The sequence below is a fragment of the Myodes glareolus genome, chromosome 15 (assembly GCF_982192425.1).
Source record: "Myodes glareolus chromosome 15, mMyoGla1.1, whole genome shotgun sequence".
In the NCBI taxonomy this organism is placed as follows: Eukaryota; Metazoa; Chordata; class Mammalia; order Rodentia; family Cricetidae; genus Myodes; species Myodes glareolus.
In genome coordinates, this window is record NC_142040.1 from 21,711,015 (window position 1) to 21,730,732 (window position 19,718).

General features: G+C 38.6%; 1 protein-coding gene across 1 annotated transcript in view; it reads left to right on the top strand.

Annotated features, from left to right (window-relative positions):
• The window catches only part of Ap3b1 (adaptor related protein complex 3 subunit beta 1), a 194,350-nt gene that overhangs the window by 89,389 nt on the left and 85,243 nt on the right, over window positions 1-19,718 (top strand). Inside the window, exons 12-15 of the mRNA XM_048455947.3 lie at window positions 837-899; window positions 3,314-3,446; window positions 8,028-8,137; window positions 16,199-16,375. Of these exons, the coding sequence (XP_048311904.3) occupies window positions 837-899; window positions 3,314-3,446; window positions 8,028-8,137; window positions 16,199-16,375 (483 nt within the window). The remainder of the gene's footprint in view (window positions 1-836; window positions 900-3,313; window positions 3,447-8,027; window positions 8,138-16,198; window positions 16,376-19,718) is intronic.

Genomic DNA, 19,718 nt, shown 5'->3' on the forward strand with positions numbered 1-19,718 from the left:
AGACTTCAGAGGGAGAGACAGTACCATTAGGTCATTACTTACATAGTAAGTTTGAAGCTTGCCTGGGATACATGAGACTTTGTTTCTCCCCTGCACTAAAAAATTATCTCAGTTTTCTTATTAAAATAAAATGACTAGTCAAGCTATATTCTTAGAGAACAGATTTCCAACAGATAAAGCAAGTTAAGTGATAAAATAAGTTTACACAGAATATATAAATTTTTTCTAAAGGCTGTGCCTTTTAATCGAATTGTTTATGTCATTGACTTTTAATGTAATATTTGATGTGAATGTTCTAGCGGACATGTTGGGTTGTGTTTTTCTGTTGGTCTCATGTTTATGCCACCTTCAGAATAATTAATCTTTTTATGGGTAAAGTATATTTCTAACAACCTCAGTGGAGACAGACTTTTAATTTTGCATTTCTTACATTTATAAATTGTCTAAGTGTCTGGGAAGGTGGGATGAGATAGCCAATCAAGAAAATTAATTGGTGTCTGGAAAATAGAAGTATTACATGAAGGACAAATTGTTTTCTAACTTTATTAAGAAAAAAAAGTTGAGCTAACAAATTGTTTAGGTTAATTAGATATGAATTGTAAAATTACCACAATTAGTGAAGATGGGGGATTGTTTCGTTAATTATTTTTTAGAATTGTGTAATTATCTAGTACCTGTAGATTTGAGGAAGCAGACTAAGACCACATCAAGGATACAGAGCCTCACATGACAATAATTTTTAAAAAATCAAGTTTCATGTGGATGTTTAGTCTCTGTTAAATTCATCTTTTTATTTGTGTTTTAAAATGTTTACTTTCTCTTTTACTCTATTGTAGCTTGAAATTTTGACAAACTTGGCAAATGAAGCCAACATATCAACTCTTCTTCGGGAATTTCAGGTTTGTATACAATACTAATTGTAGTTTCTACAGTATGTTCAATTTTAAGTTAAATATGCCTTCTACTCTTCCTAGAAATATGCAGTTGCATAAACAAAACAGATTTAGGGAAAGATCAACAACTGGGAATTTTTCTGTTTTCGAGAATAAGCATTAACTACAAATGTACGGTGTGGAATAAATGTCTTGTTCCCTTTCTGTTTCCATGGCACTGGGAAGACTGGCTCATCATTGGGTGTAAAGTCTTGTTTTTGTTAAGGATTCTGTCCGCGCTGCCGCCGTCAGCTGTCCTTCCTATGCTCTTTATAAAATGACGTCCTGTGCCCGTGAGAACACGTCGTTGTTCCCTGGTCCCCTGTGTAACTGACCTGCCTCCCTTGTAGATCGCCCCTTTAACTCAAGCGTTATTAGTGCTTAGAAGCAGTCTGTGTGGGGAGTGGAGACTCCGGCATGGTGTCCTCTGGTCAAGGTGCTTGCTGCTAAGCCCACAGCCCGAGCTTGGTCTCCAGGACCCACACTGTGAAGGACAAAGTCTCTTTTGATTAGTTTATTTCATTGGCTTTATGTACTTTATTCTGAAAGGATGAACTTTGAAGCAGAAATAAACCCGTGTCAGTGTTAAGAACTTCACACCCTATACAGCAGCTCTGGAGTTCTTATAGTTTTTAATATTTATAAATCTAGTGAAATCTGTGACTGGAGTTCCTCCATAAGCCCACTCTGAATTTCTTTTTACCTATATATGGACACCGTGGTTTTTTTTTTTTTAAGCTGTATTTCTTTTATACTTTGGTCAAGAGTCATAGGATGTTACTTCATGTCCACAATTATTTTGTTACTGGGTTACTGAACTTCCGTGCTGTATATTTTTTTCTAGTAAAATTAGTGATAAAATTGGAATGACATAGAGCTCTCCTCATATAGGCATGCTAGAAAAATTGGGTTTCTCAAGCTCTTTCTTAGACTAGAGATCGTTGTTTGGATTTTAATTTTAAATCACTTATATAGTCTTATTTCATTCTAACTGTTGCTGTATAATCTTGTCATAGTTCTGTACCTGCCCGGCACCCCCAGAACAGTGGGGGGGCAGCCCTCATGTTCTCTGCAGCAGTCAGTGAGCCTCTTGCAAGATGTGTTACTTACTGTGAGCATGTTGTATAAAAGATTGGCTTTTCATTGAAACTTTTTTTTTTTTAATATCTATTTATTTATTTATTATGTATACAATATTCTGTCTGTGTGTATGCCTGAAGGCCAGAAGAGGGCACCAGACCCCATTACAGATGGTTGTGAGCCACCATGTGGTTGCTGGGAATTGAACTCAGGACCTTTGGAAGAGCAGGCAATGCTCTTAACCTCTGAGCCATCTCTCCAGCTCCTCATTGAAACTTTTAAATCCATCCTTTTTTCTGTCTGTGTATTTTCTTTACACTTACTTAAATTTGTTCATAATAACTTGGTGGTTGAAATAGGGAGTTTCCTCAACAACTCTAATGCATCCTTTTAAATTACAGCAATGAAATTATCTATTTGGGAGCAGTTTTAAGTCCTCTTTGGTTTTTCCTTTCATGGAACTAGAAAGCATCACTTGTTTCTTCAGCATTTAGCTATCTCCTTGAGAGTTTACACTAAATTCCTATGTTATTTGCATCTTTTTTTCCTTTGATTTCTCATTTAGATAACTGTTTAATGTATATTTTTCTTAGATACCCATAGAGTCAATTCTGTATTTACATACTTAGAATTTGGGGCTAGAAATCTTTTTTAAAAATAAAAGTCTAGTGTTTAAATTTAGGAAAGTTGTAACCAAAATCACAAAGTATATAAGGTTGTCAGGAGTTTTGTAAAGGCCTTTTACTTTGTTTAGTTAGACAGAACTTTTTTTAAGTATATGTTAATACGTGTCTATACTGTTCTGTTAGAAAGTGATGTGGACTGATTTTGTGAACTAGTACTTGTAGTTTTAGTGAAGCACAGGTCACTATAGCTATTGGTCTGTTGCTCTCACTCTTAAACCATCTCAGTGGCTCTGAACTTTTAGGGATCTGGAAAGGTGCCCCTGAACCTTTCTCTCCCTGAACCCGCAGGTACTGCTGGGTAAATGAGATGAAACCACAGAGCATGCTCTCAGCATCTTCTCTACTCAGCTCTTAAGCTAATTACTGTCTTTGGGTGATGCTCCCCCTTCTCCATTTGTCACTGGCTGCAGGTGAATGACCCTGGCTTGAAATGTACCTTTGCTATAGAAGGGACATGTTACATAACAAGAGAAGAATGAAGTGAGCGTCACTTGGCTCCTGTTGGGCTTAAGAGAGGACTGTGTATTCTAAATTCTTTCATCTTGACAAAGCTATCAAAATTAGCTTGTATTCACTTGATAATCCCAATGTCGAAACTAATCAAACTGTTTTTAGACCTACGTGAAAAGCCAGGACAAACAGTTTGCAGCAGCCACTATTCAGACGATAGGCAGATGTGCAACCAGCATCACCGAAGTCACCGACACGTGCCTCAATGGCCTGGTCTGTTTGCTATCCAACAGGGATGGTGAGTCATGGTATCATTTTGTTTTCACATAATTTAAAATTGGATGTTCTTAGTACAGCCTGCAGCTGCAATCTTTTATGTATTGTCTTTTGGAGTTTCTCTATATGTCAGTAGTATAGTCACAATAAGTAGCAGCTTTATTCTTGATTTGCATATAAATTCACCTCAGAAAATAAACTATATAATTAGCAGTATTTGTTTTGTCCCTCTACAGCAATTTATCTTCTCATTCACTAACCACTTCCTTGTACCCTTTCTGCAAGTTTTCTGTGGCTGTTCTTACTGGCATGGAAGGCATGCATAATATTGGTTCTCCTGCAGAGGGTGCTAGAAGCAGGCAAATGACTTTATAGCCTGAACAGTGGCTGGACCAAAACATGTGAGCAGTGAACCCTCAGCCTTTCAGTCTTCCAGAAATTCACCCAACTTCCCCACTGAAGACGAATTAAACTTAGAAGCCACCATGGAACACAGCTTCATGTGCACCCAAATGTTACTTAAGTATTTTCAGAAATGGGATAGCAACATTTATCTTCTAAATGTAACTGCTTGTGTAGAAGTGCCAGTTCTCTCTGTGGCTATGGCTTGTGAATCAGATGAACCAGGTAGAGAAAAACAAGTTAGCTTCTCGCCTTTACAAGATTTCTATTATAATTGTACAGTGGGTTAAAATGAGTGTTTTCTTAGGGAATGTATAAACTGTACAGTTTTTGAATTTATTGATTTTTATATGAAAAACTAAAACCAAGCAAACAGTAAAACAAAACTTATTCCTGAATAACTATGATGTGTGTATGTATACACACACAAATAATCATATAGTTTTACCTACAAACTTTTGATTGCTAGAACATTTTCTTATGTAGATATTAAAACTCAAATATATCCCCTAATTTCTAAAAAGTTTACCTGTGTAGGAACACAAGAAAGGATGAGTGGTAAGTGCTGTCCATGGCATCTGATTCACTCCCAACAGGAACATTTGCCTCTGTCTCTATGTCACAGTTTCAAGGATGGCTTTAGAAACATGTTTTATTTCCTGTATCTTTGATACTGACTTTCTGTGCATTGCATAAGACTTGCTGGTGGTAGTTGTTTTAAGATATCTTTTGTTAAAAAGCTACCAGAAATTAGTGAGAACACCAACAATCTTTTTAAGTACAAACCATAGCACAAGTATTTGTCCATCTTTTCTTGGTCCCTTTTTCTGATGAGAAATGTTCATATTAATTTTAAGGTAATTATTTCTGCAACATACTGTTTAGTTTTTAAAGGTTTATTTTCTTTAATTTCAAAGAATCTTTTGAAGCAGTCTTGAAGCTTGCCATAAAATAACCCATTATTGATGTGAAAGATTAATTTGAAAAATGGATTTCTTAAGGTTCTTTAGTATGAGAAATTCACATTTCAATTGACTTAGGGTAATTTAATTGCCTGTGCTAGTTTATTTTAGGTAACATATTAACAGGATTTGTTTGTCTGAGTAACCTTGTTGGCACCTACTATAAACTAAAAGAATTAGATGGAAGGTTATTTTTCAATTTTGTTTAGTTTTTATAATTCAGTAAGCATTTAGTGAGAATTTGAATCTGTAAAGATAGTTAATAAGTGTTGAGTAGATTAATAAGATATTCATTTAGCTTATAAAAATCTTTGCCTTTATGGTACTCACAGTCTGATAGAAGGAAGCAGTAACATAAAATAAATATGTTATAGTTTCCCTCGTCTACTTGTTTTACTTTATTGCCAGCTATTTGTATGTATGTAGCACTAGACTGCCATGTGTCAGTGCTCTCTCTGTAACTTGAGGGGAGCAGTGGACTGTACTCAAGTGTGGTGTGATTACATTTTGTGAGGACAGGAGGATAGACTGAAGAGGCCCAGAACACAAATAGTGTTTGCTTATAATTATAGAAATATTCTGAGAGGTCAAAGGACACTTTAGCTACTTAAATTAAGGATAGAATCATAGAATTCTACTCTGCTTCCTTATTCATCTTTAAAATGATACATTACAGAACAAAAAATGAAATGTAATATTTTTGCAAATTAAAGTCTTAATATTGAGCTTTTCTTGTGAAGTGGCAGTGGTGCTGAAGACTGTGCACATAGTCTCTGTTTCCCAAAGTCCCCGGATGCTAGGAAGTGAGATTCTTACTTTATGTGGAAAAGGGAACTGAGTCAAGGGTCGAGAGATAGATTCTTTGAATGGTGGTGTCACCTGAGACCCCTAGGGAAAATCTGATGACTATGAAAGCGGCAGTCAAAGATGTGAATATACCAAGTGGGACAGGGCAGCTCCTCTCGGAGTGAGAAATACAAGTAGACCCTCAGACCCTGAAGAGCCCTGTTATCACCTTCCAGTAGGACTCATAAGACACATGCTTGCCTTCTGATCAGGAACTATATAGGTATATAGGATAAAATTGCATTGCTTTAAGCTGTGTTTCTAGTAAACTTTGACAGCAGTAATTGGAGGGTAATTTAGCTCTAGAAGGTAAATGGTGCTAAGTATACATTTCAGCATAGTCTCAGCATGGGTATACGTTTATATTATTAATGTCTTTTCCTACTTTTAGCAAGTTTTGAAATACATATATTTTTTAAATAGTGGATTTTTAAGACCTTATTTAGTATATTTTCTTTGCATATTATTTACCCAAAGATATTTTTTCTTGTAGACTCTGAAGTGATCTGACAAATTATTTGTATAATTCATTATTTTTGTTTCCTCTTAGCATAGTAGCGGCCTTATATGTAAGTAGCATTTGCTTGTGGTTATAAAATATTCTAAGAGCTCAAAGGGGACTTTAGGTGTTTATCTTGAATTATGGACAAAATCATATAATTCTAATCTGCTTCTTTATTTAAAATGATATGTTACAGGACAAAAATGAAATGTAATATTTTTGTAAACTAAAACCTTAATATTAAATATTATTTCTCTAATATTTATTAACTTAGAAAAAGATATGGCTTGAATTATGTATACTTGCTCATGAAAAGTATAATACATTTCATATATTCATAATATATTCATAACATATTCTTAAGGGGTAATGTATTTCAATAAAAAAATCTAACAGTACAAATTGTGATATTTTGTATAATATTAAACCTTTGAAGTACATGCCAGAGGATTGTCTAACGTCTGTGAAGATCTTCTTGAATCAAAATTTTGCATAAAGACAGTATATACTTATTATTTTTGACTTTTGTGACACTAATAATAGTTCAGTGAGAGGACCTGAGTTCAGATCCCAGCACCCATAAAAACAAGGCAAGGAGACATGTGTCTGTTGCTCAGTGTGGGAAGGCTGAAAGCATCCCTGAGACTTGCTGGCCAAACAATGTTATTGTTGTTGAATCAGTGAGAGACCCTATCAAAAAATGTGGAAAATGACCGAGAAAGGCATCCGATCTTGGCTTCTGGCCTCTGCAAGCATGCATAAATGGATGCATGTGTGTACAGCACAGCTACAAACACAGTCCTACATGAACACATGCATACATACACACAAAATAGTAGCTCATGTAAGACTCCCTCCATAAGGTCAGATACTCGGATACTATGATGCTGTGTGTCTCTCTGGTACCCCCACAAAGGTGACTAGACTACTGGTTAGCCTCTTTGTGGAAAACCATATCCAGACCCCATCTTGTAAAAACCCATTTCCACCCCAACTTGTGATTTGCTTCTTAGTCACTTATAGGATCATTATATTTGTAATATAATGTAATAGTGGCGTGCTTGGAAGAGGTAATTAAAGGGAATTTGCTGAAGACACTATTCACAAGGGCAGGATTAAGGCAAAGGCTAAGATACAGTCTGATACCTGTTGGCTAAGGACTATGAGAAGCCAGCCACAAAGCAGTCTGGCCGATGCATCTGAGCAGCCTCTGAGGTGCTACGTTGGGTAGATAGATAGCATGGATTTACATGTGCTTGCTGATAGGGACATAATTATTTCTAGGGTCTTCAAAAGACAGCACTGGGAAATACATGTTATACCCATCACAGATTCACACATGACACAAATTCAGACATACACATTTGCTTATTTAATATCTTTCTCTTTGCACTTAAATCCCGCAAAGATTGCACCATCTAATTCTAACCCAGCCCATGTGTAAGCAATCAGTTCATGGTCACACTCATTTTGACACTGAAGTGGATGCTGTTTCTATGGTGATTCCATTCCTTCTCCTCCTAATCCTTACTGTGTCCAGATGCATCACTTTGGCAGGGCTTGGTGTGGTTATCCCCTGTCCCTCCCCTCTTCTGTATAGAATATGACAAAATGCTTAGATAGTAGATGTTTGATTGTATCGAAGCTCTGGCTAAAAGACATAAGTACTGTTCACTGTGGAGCATAGTGTAAGTGTTGTTACAGAGGCTAGAGATTAAAGTGAATTCTGCATAAGATAGTTCAGCAAACACTAAAAAGTGTGCTTCAGATTATAGTTTTCATGTATTTAAAGCACTGAGAATCTTTTGCTGATTGGAATTTTCATTTTACCAGACAGATTGCAATTGAATTGATTATATATATTTCCTATGACAATTTTTGTGTCTTTTAGAAATAGTTGTTGCTGAAAGTGTGGTTGTTATAAAGAAACTGTTGCAAATGCAGCCTGCACAGCATGGTGAAATTATTAAGCACATGGCCAAACTCCTGGACAGCATCACTGTGAGTATCCCTGAGTCCTGCCAAACCCACTCGGTCTTGTTGTCTTAAATGGCTATTCCAAAGTGTAATGGTTAAGGAAGCTGTGACGTCTGAGTTTAAATTTTGTCTTTAAGATTTGATTCTTGTCAGGTGATGGTGGTGCACACCTTTAATCCCAGCACTAGGCAAGTAGAAACAGGCAAATCTCTGTGAGTTCAAGGCCAGCCTGGTCTACAGCGTCAGTTCCAGAACAGCCAGGGCTGTTACACAGAGAAACCCTGTCTCAAAGAATACAACAAAGAAAAAAAGATTTGGTTATTTTTAAGAGAGGCTTACAGACCTGAAGGAGGAAAGAAAAGAATGAGCCCAACAGTGCTGGATTGGAATTAGATAGTACAGTTTGAGGGGCTTAAGTACAAATAGATAGATATTAAATAAGTATATGTGTATGCCTGAATTTATGGGTCACGTGTGAATCTGTGATGTGTATAACAACATGTATTTCTAGTGCTGTCTTTTAAGAAACCCTAGAAGAAATAGTGTCCCTCAGCAGGAAGCACATTGTGTGCAGTGATCTTCTGTTATTACTGAGATGTTCGTTCATGCTGTACAGCTTAAATTTTAAAGTGTATTATTCAGTAGGATTTGGTATACACATGAAGGTGTGCAAATATTTTCATTACCCTTAAGTAATAATCCCATACTTAAAGACCCCAACCTCCCTTCACTCTCTCCCCCTCAGTACCACTAATTTACTTTTTGTTTCTATGGTTTGTTTTTTTCTTGTTATTTTGTATAAGCAGATTCATATAGTCTGTGACCTTGTTTTGGGCTTCTTTCACTTAGCATATTTTCAAGTTTATACTTAAAACTAGTTTTTACGTTGTGTGTGGGGGGGGTTGTTTGTTTTGTTTTGTTTTTTTGCATGGGCATACATGCTGAGCATCTGTGTGGAGGTCAGAAGACAGTTTGCAGGAGTCAATTTTCTTCTCCCACCACGGGGGTTCTGGGGATTGAGCCCCAGTCCTCAGGCTTGGCAGTGAGTACTTCTGATGAGCTCTAGACAGCCCCAGTATAGGTCTTTAAATTCCATTCTTTCTTCAAGGAAGCTGGTTTTCTTAGAGAAATGACTAGTTTCAGAGCTAGGATATAAGGTAATAAAAAGTGGTGTAAATTTGGATCATTGTGTTGAGACAAAGGAAGAAATGTGAACTGTATTTATAGAATGATAGAGCCATATATAAAGAATACAAATGATGAATAACAACAACAGCACAACCAAAGAGCCCAGCTTGAGGGTGAGGAGCTTGCGTGGACTGCGAAAGGAGGTTGTTAGTGGGTGTGTCAGTCTCCTTCTTCCCTGGAATGAATGCATGATGAAGAAAGCACTGCGCAAACAGCTAACGAATCTAGAAGGAATTACACTGTCTGCTGACCACGGAGATACTGATTCACCGGAGGATTCTGAGATACACTGCCAACTCCTTGGGAAAACTTAAGGAGTATCAGACTGTTTGCACAGCCTCAAAGTGTGTCCCCACAAATTACTTACAAATTTCAAAGGTTGGAATCATGACTTACTGTGATGTCCTGGCCGACACTATTTTAATCATGTGAGCAAGGAGAACATGTCATCATGTAGGTGTCTTTTGAGATGATACATGACGTGTAAACATACTCTTGCTCAGGCTATTTTGTAATGTGACTGTCCCTGCTCCCCAGATGTCAGTTACCAAGGAAAACACAGGCAGTGCTTAGTGTTGTGACATTCACTTTTATCCCAGCACTCAGGAGTCATAGGCAGGTGTACCTCTGCGAGTTCAAGGCCAGCCTGGTCTACACATGAGTTTCAGGCCAGACAGGGTTAATTTGGGTGTTCACCACAGAGTATATCTACATTGACGGGGACATGAGATAGGTCCTAGTAAGAATCATGGCTGTGCCAGGCAGTGGTGGTGCACACCTTTAGTTATAGCACTTGGGAGGCAGAGGCAGGTAGATCTCTGAGCTTAAAGCCAGCCTGGTTTACAAAAAGTTCCAGGACAGCCAGGGCTGTTACACAGAGAAACTCTGTCTCGAACCCTCCCTCCACCCCAGAAAAGAACCATGGCTATAATAACTAATGGATGTGCACAGAGAACCCCAGATGGGGGCAGTTTGGAGATGCACAATTAAGTGTAAATAGTCATCACACATGATTGTGATCCAAAAGCAGTAAATTGAAGCTACTGAAAGGAAGGGGCATAGTTGAAATTCTGTTTGAGAACTAAAAGTCTTAAATAGTCTTAGAAACTTGTATTGATGCAGATGAGATGGAGGTCAGATTAATGGGTTTGAAGGTTTCAAAGGAAGAACATTAGGGGAGGCAGAGATCATTTTGTGTTAAAAAACACCAAGTGAAAGTGGAACATCCATGAAGACAGTGGGTTTGGGTTTGGAGAATTTTATCTTTATAGGCGGTAGTAGAGAAGTATGTAGCTGGGAGAGGACTGCTTGGGCAGAGTCCAGCTAACCTTTTGCTAGTGAGCTTGTTCAAGCCTATCAGAAAGAAGGGGGCAGCTGTGAGAGCCTCAGGATGTACCTGCTTGTCCATAAAGTATCGGAGGCACATCCAGGCAAGCCTTAGACTTCCATGGAAGAAAAAGTTCTGGGATTCAACAATGTCCGTGAATCGTTGTTGAATGATTGTGCCAGCGATTTGTGGGACAGAAGTGTTGGCGTATTAGCCAAGTGGAGGCTTCCTGCAGGTCTAGACTGTGAGAAGGGGGCTTTTGATGTTTATTTTGACAGAAGTTAACCATTTACAATCAAAAGGTTAAAAAATACGGCAGGGAAAGAGATATTTAGCAAAATGTGAACAGAAAGTGACATTTGATGTTAATTAGAAGTGTTTATATGAAAAGGAACAATATAAAATGAAAAAGAGCCAATTCACAAAGGAACTAACAAACCCAACCTTGTTTGTGCGAAACATGGCAATAATATGAATATATGAATAGGAAAATCTTCTCAGAATATGGTATACCTGTGTGTGTGTGCGTGTGTGTGTTGTCGTGCTAGGGTTTGAACTTAAGACTTCACAAATGCTGAGCAGGCATTGTACCCCTGAACTGCACCCCACTATTAAAACTATACTTTTAGATCAAAGAAAGAATTTATCAAATAAATTGTAGTTTTCTTATAAAAATAAGCAAAAGGAGATGGATAGATGGATTAGCAGTTAAGAAGATTTGGTGCTTTTCCAAAAGACCTGAGTACAGATCCCAGTAGCCATGTTGGGTGGTTCACAACTTCCTGTAACTTCAGCTCCAGGGGTCTGACACCCTGTTCTGACCTCCATGTGTCCCTGTGTGTGTGACATATACAAACACCGCGCGCGTTCTCTCTCTCTTTCTCTCTCTCTCTCTCTCTCTCTCTCTCTCTCTAATACACACACACACACACTACATACACATACACACCAAAAAAACTAATAATAATAATAAAAATAAAATAAATCTTAAGGAGATCAAAATTGAAGAACATGGATTTGGCTATAGGACTTGCGGAAAGGGGAAGTGGGGCAGTGCGGCTGCTCAGCAGTGTTACGGTGCTTGCTGCCATGATGAGCTGAGTTGAATCCCTAAGACCCACAGGGTGGAGGAGAGAACTGACAGCTATACATTGTCCTCTGTCCTCTCTACGTGTTCTCTACAGCAGCCTCCCCACTCCTCACCTGCCAAGTAAATAAATACAAAAGAAAAAATAGTAAAGGAACAAAATGAAACAACATCAGAAGCTAAGAAGAGGAATCAAGGTTAAAGGGTATTCTGATTTGCAAAAAAAAAATTCAGTTTAATAAATACTTGTTTGATCTGGGCTTTTAAAACATCACTGAAGCAGAGCCCCCTTTCTGATAAGACAGAGAGGAAGCCAGCTCTGAAGCATGGGTTGTTACTGAAGTATTAGAAGAGGGCGTCATACAGCTCTGCTGTGCGAACTTGAACTTTAAGGAGTGGAGCTGATGATGAGGCGTCACTGTTGATGAGCCCTGGCAGGAGAGGAAACTGACCCGCTTGAAAAAGACAGTTGTTTTGCTGAAGACTAAAAATGGTCAGAGAGAAACATCAGAATGTGACGGGGGATGTAGCAGATAGAATCCCGAGTTAGAAAGGGGTGGATTCGGTTCCCAGAATCTCTGTCTCTGGTCACAAGAGAGATTTTTCATAAGAGCGGCCAACACGAGGACTTGGGAGCAGAAATGTAGCTGTTAGTCTGATCCAACTTCTGAGACCTGCGGACTGAACTCTGCCTGAGAAGCATAGCTCACAATGGTACCCCTCCTGATTCTGTACTTTGAAATCTGGAGTGATGTCTGAACTCAGCAATTTCAAGAGAAGCCAGCCTGACCCATGAAAGGGCCACAGTACAGTATTGAACATGTTCACTGAGGATTTAAAACACCAACTAGGGCAGCATTCTAGGCAGATAGCTCCCTGGGAGGAGGGATAATAGAACTGAAAGCCAGACCATCCAATGAGGCATAGTGTGTGGGAAGGAGCCTGTACCCTCCCTGAAAAGTCTGACTCTCGTGGAAGCAGCAAGAGACAGGAAGACATTGTGTGATGTGATAGCAGAACAGGACAGAGTTGCATATTCGTCGTTGGAGCAAATGATGCCCACTCCACCATGATATGTGGTCTCTGATGGGTTAGAGACCTCCCTTTCCATACCCCTGGCTCCCTTTGGCTCTTCCCAGCTCTAATGGGAATTGGAGATTGGGTTCGCACCTACAGTCCTGGCACTACCGCTGATGATCTGTGACGTAGGCAATGCTTTGCCCCTGCTGTTGCTCCAGTGTCCTTATATTTCCAGTGGAGTTAATGTTGGAGCTGCAGTGTACTGCTCTTGTGGACATCTAACTGAGAAATTAGCTAGTTTTCAAAGACACCATGACAAACTGTAGGAAGGGATTCCTTGATGTTAGGTGTGCAGATTTTAAAAGGAGAGAATATTGATAGATTTTGTCATATTGGTTATTTAGGAGATAGCATAGTTGAAAATATGAAGATTAATGTTTACATTATTTTGATTTTGAGCTCATCCAGATGAAAGAGATAATGGCTGTGGTAGTTGTCTTGTGTGTTCTGGTTGTGACCACATCGTCCTTTGGTGTGCCCTTCATTTGTAATGAGTACTGCTTTTGCAGGAAAGTTGCTCCAGAATAGCACACCTGAGGACTGCTGTAGTGGGTTTTGTGTAGTGTTTTCTACGACAGGTGTCATGAAAGAACACTTGGGATGTTACTCTGGAAGGACAGCTGAGCAATTCTAAAGTGGCACGTAATGCACTGTGGTCCAGATGCCGCACTGTTTAACAAGCCCGCTCTCACTACCCTGACACTTGAATATAAGTCAGATCTAAGTTTTCATGTATATCGAGTCCAGATACATACTGTTGGGATCTGATCTGCTGTTAGTGTGCATTGTGTTGATGTCTCCCAATTCTGCCTTTGACAAATTTAAATAAATAAAGTTGATGATTTTGCAGGATTAGTAAATCCTAAACAGTAGACTGTTGACCGGTGCAGTGGGCTGTTGTTGAAACACAATAGCTTTTAAATTGAACTGCTTACAGAGCAATCTGTAAGATCTTTCTAGATGTCACTATAAACACAGGGGTGGGGGAGGAATTATCATTTGTTTTTTTGCCGGCAAGTTAATGGGTTAAAATGGCAGTGGCAACTACGTTCTCTTAGAAGGCTTGAAAGTGCACTTAACCACTTTCTCAGGGCGTTTAGAGTAAAGAGTCACGCAGTCATTTACAGTCCAGTTTGTCTTTGAGAATATTGAAAAGCAGAGGGTCATAAAAAGAGTATTATCCTATGTTTGACTGTGTGTGTGCATGTGTGTGTGTGTTGTATTATTAGTTGAGTTTTAATTAACTGTTCCTATTTACTATGTGGTTGAAAAAAACTGGGGAACAAAGGCAACTGGTTTTTTTTTTTTATTTGTAGTTTTAGTTGCGAGAGAAAAGGAAGGACTGAACTGGAAGATACTAGTTCTCTAACCCTAGCCAGATGCAGAAAACAATGGCCTTATTAGTTTCTGAAGGCTTTATTGTTTGGTCTTAGTTTTTTTGAGACAGTCTCATGTAGCCCAGACTGGCTGGAATACCTCCCTACTTGCTGCCGACTGGGTGTTAGGACTCTGGGCCTGTGTTTCCCTGCCTATCTTCTGAAATTTTAATAAAATAGCATTATCAAAAGTTTGATATAATATTTTTTTATTTTATATTATAAAGAAGCTTCTACACTTTAAAAATGTTTGCTTAGGAATTTTATTAGCTCGGTTCTGGAAAATTTCAAATGTTATTCCTCTTATTCCATCACCATCTTGAATTTTTTTCATTGTTGGTATTGATTTATTAATCTTTAGTTCTTTCAAATATTATAAATGCTTATAGTATTAAAATGCTGTTGTTTTACTCTTAATATACTCATGAGTCCGAAATGTTTTAACACCTTCCTTATGTGATTGTTTTTTAATGTCAAATAGAATAAGTTTGTTGTCAAAAGAAAAATAATTAAAATTGCACAACAGATTGTGTTATGTTGTAGAACTCTGATTTCTAGAGTTGCAATATAAAGTAAAATATTTAAGAAAAATAAATCTAGCATAACTGAACTCTGGGTTGCCTATATATTCTCATTTAGAAGTGCCTCTCATTATGGAAGGCCACTTGAATTGCTCTGTGCTGGAAACTTAATGCACCACTCAATTACTATTCTTTAGCCCAATTTAAAATAATAGATTGGGAGTAAGGTCTTAATGCAGTGTAACCTTTGGAACATTAGAAATAACCTCTTTCTTCCCAGAAATGAGTGTACAGTAAGGGTATTAGTTTTATCACACTGCATGAATAGATTTGACGTAGCCCTTAGGCCCTTTTACATTGCATAAGTAGACTGATTTCCTTTCTAAGTTCATTTTAAGCATGAATTAAAGTTGATGCTGTTACAGTGTTAGGAAACGTAGACTTCTTATTTCTAAGCATTCTTAATGACCTCTGATTCTGTTGACTCAGTTAATATTTTATATTATTACAATCATTATTATGCAACAAATAGTTAAAGAGTTTAGCTTGACCAAATGTAATTTTATTACGTTTTGCTTTCTTCCTTTGAGGTCAAAGTGTGAACATCTGTGTAACTGTGCTGGAAGCAGCAGAACTTAGAGGCATTGCAAAGGGGCTCAGGAAAGGCCTGCCGTTGTTCTAGCTGGGCTACCACTTACAGTAGCCATCAGATTTCTCACTTAGAATAAAAAGCATATTTTCTATGCTAGGTGAAAATGTTCACAGGAACTAATTTACATGCCCTCTCAAATTCCTTTTGGAATGGGGGGGTACAAATAAGCAAATAGTAATAAAACTAATTTGCATACGCTGAAATGTTGGTCTTAATGGTTCTGATGGAAGGTTTCCAATTTGTAGCAAGGCAGTGATTTTTAGGAAAACAAATTATATTGAAGTGTACTTTATTTTTAAAATTATAATACCAAAGTGCCGTGCAGTCCGCTCCTGCCACAGCAACGTGAAACAGTGACAGGGGCAAGCTGGACTCCAAAAGGCCCTAGATTCTAGACAGGTAGTTCTTACTTTACTCATTTTTTCTCAGGGCATTTCTTTGAAACCCGTTTTTAAATTTTTATTTATGTAATGTGTAGGGGTGTTTGCTTGCATGTGTGTCTGTGCACCTAATGTGTGCTTGGTGCCTGAAGGGGCCATCGAATCCTCTGGGACTGGAGTTACAGATGGTTGTGAGCTGTCATGTGGGTGCTGGGAATCAAACCCTGTGTAAGAGCAGCCGGTGCGGTTAACCACTTGAGCCAACTTCAGTCCTGAAATCAGCTCTAATGAGATTTCCTTTGTGTCTGTACTTGATAGTTCAAGCAAACCTTAAAAGTGTCAAGCAGCTCTTAGATACATATATCCAGTGAGGGAATAAATAGGGTCCTCACAGTTCTCGGCCTTGTCTGTGCTGGTGTTGAGGAAGTGTGTGATTATCCCATTTCTAATCATGCGATCTGCTTCTCATGTTAGGTTCCTGTGGCTAGAGCAAGCATTCTTTGGCTAATTGGAGAGAACTGTGAGCGAGTTCCTAAAATTGCTCCTGATGTTCTGAGGAAAACGGCTAAAAGTTTCACCAACGAAGATGATCTGGTGAAGCTGCAGATTTTAAATCTTGGAGCAAAATTGTATTTAACCAATTCCAAACAGGTAAGAGACTGATCCTCTTAATTCTGACAGGTGCTATCTTTACTCTTACCAAGCCCCTGAAGCTTCTCCACGAGTTACCCCATGCACTTGGTAGTCTTGGACCCTGTTTGTAGTAGGTCCTAAGGTGGATGGTGGGAGTGCCCACAAGTCATTCTGATCTAGCAGTGGAGAAAGCAGACTTAAGAGGTGTGATGCAGGCATTGAGATACAGTTGTGATGAGGGCGTTCAGGAGGTCTGGTGTGGAAGAAGAGGTCAGAGAATGGAGGACAAATGCTTGAGAGGGGCCTGGAGGATGTCAGTGTACAGTGTGTAGAAGAAGAGAAGGAGAGGACACGGCAGGCCTGGGAAACTCCTTGGGGAATTTAGGAGATCTGTAGAGATGCATTTATTAAAATATGTACTACGATCTGAATAGTGTTCCCTTAATTAATATGGTGACCTCAGTCACTAATGTGATGGCGTAAGGACTTGAGTTCTTTAACAGTTTTAGTTCAAGAGGGTGGAGTCCTTCTATATTGCATCTAGTGGCTCATACATAAGTTGTTTATTATTATTTTGTCATTATGAATATTATGAACATTATCATTATTATTATTAAACCCTTTTTTTTTTTAGTTGCAAATAACCAGTATCTGAATGGAGTACTCTTCGTTTGGAAGTTTTAGAGTGTGTTCAGAGTTTTTTTCCTCAGTGAATTTGAAGGCCACTCTGGTTGCCCTCATGTTTTTCTTTGAGTTAAATCTTTTTCATGACAGTTTTGGAACACAGTTTCTGTAGTATACTATTGGAGATTTCAGAGTGATTCTTTCAGATAATTACAGATGAAAATGCAATGCTTTTTAAAAGTATTTACTATTTCATATTTGAAATGATGTAAAAATAGATGACGTGTCCTGTTTCCAGCATCTCTTACGTGTTTAAAAAGGGATGTTGAGGAAATTACTGGTGAAAATCAGCACTAACAAATGGTTTTATTCACCACTAGTTGGATAGTACTTTTTAGTTATGTGGTTTGTAACCCAGTAGACATTAGGTAGAGACTGGTGTGATTGCTTTGACTGAAATGTAGAAATACTTTTACATGTATTTATTTTAGCCATTTTAAAACTGAGTATGTAAGAGCAGACCAATGTTTAGAGCTGGCTTTACACAAAGTCCTAATTCTTATCTATAAACCTGATCTTGGTGACTCACTGCACCTCTCCAGAACTTCCACTGAATTACATGCTTCTAGAGAATGTCTGTCGGTTTTTATAAGGTATAATACATTGTATTTATCTGTATGCATAGAGGAATAATAAATTTTGCTTCTTCAAAATGTCTATTCTTGCTGCAAGGGAAATGCCCCAGTCAGTAAAGTTCTTGCTGTATGAATGGGAGGACCCGAGTTTTATCTCCAAAGATAAAAGTAAAAACACGGGTGTGGCCGTCCATGCTTGCTGTTCCAGCACTGGGCTTGCCGTTCCTCCAGCCTAGCCTAATTGGTAAGTTCAAGGTCAGTTAGAGACCCCTCAAAAAGACAAGGTGTGTGATTGCATCGTGAGGCCAAGTCTTCACCAAGGTTGACAGTCCGTATTTCAACCCTGAGAACCACGTGGTGGGAAGAGAGAACCAGTTCCTGCAAGTTGCTTTCTAATCTCCACTTCATTGTCATGGCCCAGCTTTCACTCCCTCTCTCCCTGCCTCCTCTTCCCTTTTCTCTGAATGAATAAATAAACAATACAAATAATACAAAATTTGTGGGAACAAGCAGAAATAAAGTACGTGCTTGCCACTACACACATGTGTACACACATACGTACATGCAGAGAAAAAAAATGTCTTTTCCTGACCAAAAGAGAGTCAAAATAAGTTTTAGCACCCTGCTTTAAATTGGCAAAGTAAACTCTAAATAGCGTGGCCTTCCTGGAGATAACAGTTACAAAGAAGAAATTAGAAAGCAGAACAAAAGCACAGCTTCCTCACCATTCAGTGAAGAAACAATGCAAGAAGATGCTGCAGCCTGGTGGACCTGGACCTGCGGGAGCAGGGCTCAGAAGGTTTACTGTGTTTCTAATGATAGGCTACAGCCGGCACTACACATGGTAACTACGGTAACTGCGTTCTAAAAGGGAAGGAGAGGGCAGCATGCAGTCAACTGCAGACATGACCGAATGAAGGAAGGACTGAGAGTAGAAGAGCCTGTGAGCATGAATACTCGACCCTGGCCTGGGTGACTCCTGACACAATGCATGTGGATTCAAAGGTGCAACCAGGAAGTAGAGTATATATACACTTTGAAACCTATCATTAGTTGTGTGCCAGAACTAACAAAACCCAGTGCTAATTAAACATAGTGTTGAGAGTGGGGTCCGTAATGTAACATCTATAATTCAGATTTACTCAGGATGAGGGAAACCACAGTTGAATGATGTGGTTTAATGGCCTTCAAGTTTCAGTGTGGAAAGCTGAAAGAGTGTTAGGGAAAAAAAAGGTTGCTAATGGTTGCACAGCAGTATAATGCCACTGAGTTATAACCTTAATCTAGTAAATTTCATGTTTGTTTAGCCTCAATTTAAAAGAGAAGATGATTGGGAAAATATGACCAGTTTTTAAGAAGAAAAAAATATCAATAAAAACCAAAGCTGGATTTGCAGGTAAACGTTTTGCAGCAACTGTTAGAAATTTGGTTAGTGATATAAGGGAACGTATACTCCTAATGAGTGAAAAGAAATCTCAGGAGAAATAGAGTATTTTTAAAAATCAAATAGAAGTTATAAAACTGGACTGGACATGACACACACCTTTAATCCCAGCACGGCAGAGGCAGAGGCAGAAGGATCTCTAGTACTGAAAAATAAAACATTTGGAAAACGAGTGTCTTTTCTGTGGGGAGCCAGAATGGCCCAAAACTTTCTCAGAGACCCTGATGAAAGGACAGAGGGAACTTGAATTCACTTTTTTGCCTGGGAGTGAACTTGGCAAAACCAGTCCTGGGCTGGAGCCAGTACCTTGAAAGAGTTTTCTGTTCTTCCGATCTTGGCTTTTCCTCCTAAAGAGATTAGGTTATCAGTCCCAAGGCCACTGTGTGCCCAGGCTGTGAGGCTCTTGAGATGCCCCTTGTTCCCCTTGTGCAATGTTGTTTGATTATTCTCCTAATGATTCTGTCCCATTTCTCCTCTGGAAGTAGTAGATAAGATGCTGTCCTCTTAGTAAGTTTGCTTGGCATAGACATAGCTTGTGGAAGACTTTTCAATACCAAACTTTATTTTCTTCTCTATCTTACTGTCTTTTTTATCTTCTGATCTCCTGGTCCTCTCTCTCTCTTAGGACCCTTTCACTGATGATTAACCTACTGGTCCA